The 7,935-nt window shown below is 33.7% G+C and overlaps 1 protein-coding gene across 1 annotated transcript in view; it reads left to right on the top strand.

Moving 5' to 3' along the window:
- The window catches only part of LOC21392624, a 16,807-nt gene that overhangs the window by 6,061 nt on the left and 2,811 nt on the right, over positions 1-7,935 (top strand). The window contains exons 2-3 of the mRNA XM_024164893.1: positions 4,895-5,011; positions 7,490-7,928. Of these exons, the coding sequence (XP_024020661.1) occupies positions 4,895-5,011; positions 7,490-7,928 (556 nt within the window). The remainder of the gene's footprint in view (positions 1-4,894; positions 5,012-7,489; positions 7,929-7,935) is intronic.

The following is a 7,935-nucleotide window of genomic DNA, read 5'->3' as shown; positions in this document are numbered from 1 at the left end:
ATATATATTTTTTTTTTTTTTTGTGTGGCTCCTTTTTTAATCTTTTCTTTAGTTTAGTACTTCTGTCCATTTCAAAGGAGTTTGTGGGTGGGGCAGTCAATTAGTCTTACTACTTTCCCTTACTAATTTACTAATTAAAGCCTATATATAACTGGTTACAACTAAAATAAACTTTGCAGCGCCAAAGTCTAAGCTTATGATTTAATTAAGATATGGGGATTGCTTTAACTAAGATCATCATATCCTTTTTTCTACCTTACTTCCAACTTAAAACTTGGTGCCAATCTTTCTTAATACAACCGAGTAAAGACATATTGATGGAATCTAAGCAACATTGCTTCCCACTTTAGCATTGCACTTATCCTCGCCACTTTACCAAGTGTACTTAGAAGACTAGTCACATAATTTCTTTCCCAATTATGAGTTCTTTAAACAAAATCCCTGTGTATTGAATAGTTATAGCCATATTCGAATAAGGTTGTTATTTTTTGTGTCCATATCCTATATTTTGTAATAATATTACATACAACCAAAGCGGTAGCTTAATAACATCAGATTTACTCTCGACTAGTTGTGTCCATATCCAGTATTTTGAAAGCACTTGTAACTATTTATAACCTACTAATTAAATGTTCATTGGCACATAGTATGAATGAAGTGGCATGCTTTATCTTCATATGCGACTAGTTATAACTCAATGTAAATATTTCTTAGAGCCTCTTCTACGTCACACGTATTGTTACCCCTCGCCGGGGAAAAAAAAATATACATATACATAAACGCATTTAATTGTCAGCTTTAAGTAGATAACTTTTTGAAACGGAACCAGAAATTCATGCCCAAATTTTAGGGCACTTTTGATTTTCAATAGGGAAGCAAGAAAAAAAACTGATAAACAAGCTGGGTATCACAAGGCCCCCCCATAGCACATTATTGAGACGCCGAAAGGAAGATAAGTTAAGTGGGGATGTCATTTCCAACACATGACACAAAACTGGTGGATGTGGAACCTAGGGAGGAGAATATAACAAGAATATGCATTACAAATGTGCTCCAAATAGGCATCATAGCTAGACATGCATAGAAACAAAAATTGCATATATACCTCCAAAAAACTTATATTAGAAAAAGTACTATTTTTAAAAAAAAAAAAAAAAAAAAAAAAAAAAAAAAAAAAGAGCAGTGAGAGAGGTGCCCTTAACCACAAGCCAATGATATGGGGCATTTGTCAAAGAGGGTGGAGCCCTTTGTCCCCTTCATCTCCTGAGGTAGGCCTGTGGGTTAGGTCAGAAGTCATTACTTTAGTAGTGCCTGAGAGGTCATGGGTTATCCACAATATGTTACTTAGGCAGCCAAGCCAAGATAATCCAAAAAAATAAAACCAAAGTTTCAAGTGAAAGTAATTATGGCAGCATGCAAAAGAAATCACTTCCACATAATATGATGGATTTGCCCTTTCTTTTTGAAGTAGACTCTAGCCTAACTCCTCTAACAGTGGCATGTCACACTAATTATAGGAAAATTCCACTTGGGGCCCCAAATCACAAACCACTGTTGGGTTTGAATTTTCTGAATTTGTGATTTGATTTCTAACACATATCATCCCCATGTTCCTTGTATATTTGTTATTATTCTCTGCTTTTGAAGTGGCCTAGATATGCATATCTTTCTTTTATTCTTGTGTTCTTATTTCCTGACCATAATGGGTTAGAATCTTTTTTCTTAAGCTCAAATGCAATATAACTCAATTTGGATATCATTCTATATCACTTAATATGTGTGGCCTATTTATCGTCCTCACATTAATCTCAGATTGCAACCTTTTTTTTTTTGTTATAGTGAATACATCACAAAGTATAAATACAGTTTTCGCATTGAGATTTTTGGTGTTTTTATTTTTTCTTTTGTGATTTTATTAACCTTAATAGTATAGAATTAGGGAGTCTAATTCTTAATACCCTTGTCAAACGGTTTACAGTTAAGATTTAGAGCATAAATATCTCAAAACTTAGATTTAGAAGAAGAGAAAAGGAGATCGTGAAAATGCCAGTGAAGGAATTTTAACAAGTCAAGAAAACCGCCTAACAGTACCAAACTTAATAATGGTTTCAAAGTTTCAGTAATTGGACGGTAGGTTTGGTCGTCTTATTGAAAATGACCCTTAACTGTTAAAGAATACAAAAATAAAAAGTATATAAATACTTGTTTCTTCCCAATTAAGTTATGTGGAATAACTAATGTAGTTGCAATCTGTTTTTGACTTTGTCAAGATGGAGACCATAGGCTTAATCTTGTTAAAAGCCTAACTGAATGACAACTGAAACTGCTGACTACAAACATGGTTTTTAACCCCCGTTTAATTCGCTAGTTTAAATTTTAATTAAAAACATGATAATTTTTTTGTTTGAGCAGAAAAATTCAAACTGTATGGTTTAAATTGTAGTTCGAATTAGCATTTAGATGTGTAGTTAAAATTTTAATCTGAACTGTGAATAAAATTTAAATTTGTGTTTGGTAAGTGTGAAAAGCAGAGAAAGTGAGCACTTTTTTATTGTCAAAAATAGTTTGAACGATTAAACTTAAAGAGTGAGCTAAACTCAAAATTGGACAGTTTAACTTAGTTTAAACGGGATATATAATTCGAACTGTCTACTTATCAAACACAAATTTAAACTGTGTTTACTATTTGAACTGAGTTAAATTTAGCTAAATTAGTAAAACAAATCTGCTCTAAGTTTCCGAGAAAAATGAATTTGGAATTTAGAGTCTCATTCTTGGGCAAACAAAATTGCACAAAATCCTTGTTTGGTTCACATGAAAACCCCAAATTGAAAATACTAGGAACATTATGTAACATTTAGGGCACGTTCTTTTGTCTAAAAAACTCAGAAAAAGACAATTCGAGTTCCAACTTTATTCAAGTTCACGTTCTTTTAAGTTTCAACTTTATTCAACTTTACTCAACTTTATTTAAATTACAACTTCAACTCAAGTTATAATTCAAATTCAACTAAAAAATTATACTCAAATTACATTTCAAAAGAACAACCTTTTAGTATGTGGATCTTTCATCTGGGTATTTTTCAGATAAAATTACATGGCTTCACTAGATCATAAAATTGTGCCTTATCTTTTATTATTTATTTATTTTTAAATTATTACTTATCTCAAAGAGAGGTGTGAACAAAACCGGCAAAATTGACGCGTAAAGGGTTGAACAGTTTGATGGAGCTAACCTCCAACAATACTCTGCTGTTCACTCCATTTGTCATCTCTTAACTGTTACAGAGGATAACAAAAAACGTGTGTGAGAGATTTCTGTTTGTCTTCATGGAAAATGGCATCTCACTTTCTTCCGAGAGAGAGAGAGAGAGAGAAGAAAAATAAAATAAAATAAAAAGGGTGGTTGAGTGGTAGCGTCCGGGCTGTTGTGGGGGTCTATAAAACTCCCAACAATGATTGAAAGCAAGCTACAACTTGATTGAAATATTGAAGAAAAGTAAAAATTTTCTTATTCCAAGTACTAAAGCTTCCAAAGCTATCAACATCATGGCTGATTAGAGAATGGGAATTGAAGCACTCATTACATTCCTAAAGGCTTATCTCTACAACCCCAGTTGTTTTCATTAATAAAAAGACAAGTAAAACAAAGTTAAGGTTATAAGATTATCCCATCAAAAAAGCTACTTGGCACTTGCCATCATGCCTTTGAACTGGTTAGCACTACAATCATCAATTGTTTTATACACTTACGTACGTGTATATATATATATATATAATATATAATATATGAACAGTTAGTTTTATTAATTTGAATTACAACTAAAGTTTTCATTATAATATTTTCTCTTACAAATATTTAAAAAAAATTTCTCTAGTATTCTCTCTTTTTTAAGAACACTGACGTTCCTTACTTATCAGTCATCAGATCTGTATTATTTTTTTAATTTAATTTGACTTCTAATCAATTTTAATACAGATGTGACGGCTAATAAATAGAAAACACTAATATTCTCAAAAAAAAGAAGAAAAACACTAATATTCTCAAAAAAAGAAGAAACACCAGAGAAAGTCCTGTTAGGATTTTTAATCCTATGTGGCACAAATCTTCCTATGTGGCATTTGAGATTGGCGTGAGATTTGTGCATTTTTATTGTCATCCTTATATCAAATTAATTTAATTATATGTTGATGTTTTTACACATTATTTTCATATTTTGTTGATAGATTTCTTCGTGATTTGTTTCCATAAATAGCCTGATTTGATTGGATACTTATAGATTTTGTTGGCTTTCAACACAGGTTGATTTGTGGGCTATATTCAGATTATTTGCATGATAAAGTTACCGGCTTATGAGATAATATTTTTGATTTGCTGATCACAAATTTATCTCATCTATTTTTGGCAAACTTTTGTGATTTCAATTTTTGTAGTTTTGATCCTTGCGCATAATTGAGTCTTGGGTCATTAAGGATCAATTCATTCTTTGATTGCGTTTATTTGAACATTTCATTCAAGATTTTTCTGATCAATCTCGGATTATGATTGAATTCATTTTTGTTAACAAATCACGAGTTGTCTATTCAGTTTGTTTTGACAGCTACAGGTTCAGATATTCGGCTCACATAATGACAGCTAGATTTAATAAAGCAATTCAATCAAGAAGATTGCAATCAAATATTATCTTTGATCAAGTGGAGAGACTCTAGACCTCTCTCATATCCGGATTCATTATTTAAGGATGTCTCATCAAGACCTTTATGTGTAGAGAGCACAGACTAAAATTGAGAGATCATTTTGTGAGAGTAAATTGAGTGATCTCATTTTGTGCTTAAGAGTGAGAGAAAATCAGAGTGTTCTTTTGGCTTTATTTGTAACTCTCAAACCCTGTAGTATGTGAACTTTGTGAGGATTCGGAGTAGGTCTGAGGAGGAGCCGAAGGTGGATCGTGATGCTCGGAGTAAGTCAAAAGGAATGAAGGCGGGCATTGTGCTTGGAGTAGGTCAGGAGGTCCGAAGGCAAGCAGAAGACTCGGAGTAAGGTGAGGAGTTTGAAGACGAGTCAAGAGGAGTCACCGTGAGTTAGGAATTGGTGTAGATTCAGGGAGTTTCTTGAAATTTCAAGCTTTGTAACTGTTTTTAGTAATAGTGGAATCTTCTTTGTGCTGGTGTGATCAGCACACGTGGTTTCTTTTCCAAAATAATTTTTGGCCACGTTAAATAACCATATCACTGTATTCATTTGATTATTCCGCATTTTACTTTGCAATATTTTTGGTTTCTATTTAAAAATGGTTGATTTAACCATTCTGTGCGTACAAAACTCTATTATTGGGTATGTATGGTCTAATAAGTCTCAAATTCAAATTCAAATTTAACTTTTTCTGTTACAGTCATATTTTTTTCTCACATAATTCACTTTTAATTCAAGTTCTCAACTTAGATGAGCGAAATGATTAACACGTTTAATTTCTTTCCTGAGCTGCCTTTATTTATTTTTAGTAGTTGGTGACAAGAGCAATAATTCAACTAACACATTGTTGGGGGAGGGGGACTACTCGGCTCAGAAAATTCTTGTCGCCTCGGTGCGGGTCTCAAGCCCTTCAGGTCCTCACAAATAACGACAATGTATCATGCATTGATGAAAGGTTTTGTTGTGTGACGCCAATTACAAACAAAAACCAAAGCATTTTTGGGAACCAAATTGGTAATTTACATACAGCAAAGAGATTTGCATGAATGACGCAGGACATATGTGTACGGGTATTCTTCTGCTAGGTCATGCCTAAACTTTTAAGCAATGGCCATGTATAAAATCCGTGTTGTTTGTTGTTGTGCGACTCACGTGAGTCATATGTATCAACGGTTGAGATTTTGCACTCACTATATATAACATTATTATTTTTTTTTTTTTTGTAGTCGGATAAAAATGACGGCCTTTTTAAAGGGGTGAAGCTTAGCTTGGTTTAAAAAGTTATGGAAACATTGAGTTGTTATGGTTTTGATTACATTATAATGTTTTTTTTTTAAAAAAAATTTAAATTTCAAAAGTCAAAATACAAAATTACTAATTTAAACCTATAAACCAAACAATCTTTATTCATTCAACCCCCAATCTCTCTCCTCCTTTGCGGTTAAAAATAGGCATTCCAATCACACCCGAAGCTACTAAAAATCATAGATCCGAAAAAGATTACTTGTAGCAAGTGATATGCACAACAACTTTAATTTGAAGAGAAATATGTGCTGAAATTGTTAAATGGGCTGAAAGCCAGATCAAAAAGAAAGAGTGCCTAAATCACATATTAAACATCTTAACAATTCAGTAATTTAGCGATTTGGGATCAAATTCCATTGGTCATAAAAATTCGCTTCTCCAAGCTTCTAACTTTATTTATTTATTTTTTGATAGGATCTAATTTTAACTTTAAAATTTTTTGTTAATGTAAACGAAAAGGTAAATAAATAACTCTTAAAGTGTATAAGTTTAGATTTTTACTTTTTAATTTTAGTTAATATCATTTTTAATTAAATAATAATATTAATCAAAAAGATATTAATTAAAAGTAAGAAGTGAAAATTTAAACTCATGCACTCGAAAGATAAGTTCATAAATTTTCTCTAATACAAACCCCCTAAATCAATTCGTGAAAAAAGTGTTTCCAAATGTGAGGTTGTCACTTTGAGAATTTTCTTAAAGCTTCAAAGCACTTGCTTTCTAATTTTAAAAAAGTGTTTCCAAATGTGAGGTTGTCACTTTGCGAATTTTCTTAAAGCTTCAAAGCACTTGCTTTCTAATTTTAATGATAATAAAAAGAAATCCTAATTAAAGATTCGGAACGACTCATTTACCTTCATATACTAACGCTGACAATGTTTAAGAAATCGAAGTTTCACTCAATAAGATTAGTTTGCAATATCATCACACTTGAGGCTGAGTTTTGACAATAAAATAAGCTCTCATTGTATTAAAACGAGTCGTCGCCAAAAATTAAGCAAGAGAATTATATCCTGCGAGTGGTTTGCGAGAAAAAAAAAAAAATCAGAAATATCGTGATAAACAATAATTACTTATATCGCTTCACTTAAAAATAAATAATTATCATTTAATTAATAAAAAATAATTATCATTTAATTAATAAAAAATAAAAAATCATAATAACATCTAATTATTTAACATGACATAAACGAGACGAGAATTATTTTCATGCCGTTGTTCTTTCCAGGTATTATCTTGAGATTAAAATTAAAGTAGTATGGAGTAGAACATGCACAAATCATCATGCTCGGCTTAATCAAAATGGGCCTAATTAATTCTCCGCGCCAGCCCATAATAACAAAGCCATTTAAGCCCAACTCACGAACCCTGAATCTAAATCGGCCCATACGAATTTTCTTTCCTCCCAAAAAACGCGACACGAGACACGAGGTAGCGATATCCACGTGTCAACTCCCACGAAGTTCTCAACAGTCAACAAGCGAGAAATAGATACTACCTCCAATTCTCGGACGAATCCAAACCCAAACCCGCAAGATCTCCACCGTCAGATCAATCCGATTGTCCTCATCACCGTCGTCGCCAAATCCGATGGACGAGCGTCATCCTCCGAAACGAGTCGTCGTCTGCGGCGGCGGAGTAATCGGCGTCTGCGCGGCCTACTTCCTCTCCAAGAAGGGCGCCGCCGTCACGCTCGTCGAGAAATCTTCCGTCGCCTGCGCCGCGTCCGGAAAAGCCGGCGGATTCCTCGCCCTCGACTGGTGCGATGGTAGGCCCCTCTCCTCCCTCGCCCGCGCCAGCTTCAATCTCCACCGTTCGCTGGCGGAAGATCTCGACGGCGCGCGATCGTACGGCTACAGACCCCTCACTACTCTCAGCCTCACCGTCACCGAGTCCAATAACCCTCCCTCCGGTTCCCGACCCTCCGGTAGCTCCAA

The sequence above is a fragment of the Morus notabilis genome, unplaced genomic scaffold, assembly GCF_000414095.1.
Source record: "Morus notabilis unplaced genomic scaffold, ASM41409v2 Scaffold939, whole genome shotgun sequence".
Taxonomy (NCBI): domain Eukaryota; kingdom Viridiplantae; phylum Streptophyta; class Magnoliopsida; order Rosales; family Moraceae; genus Morus; species Morus notabilis.
The sequence above is the reverse complement of the archived record's forward strand: the minus strand, read 5'-3'. Positions and strand labels throughout refer to the sequence as shown.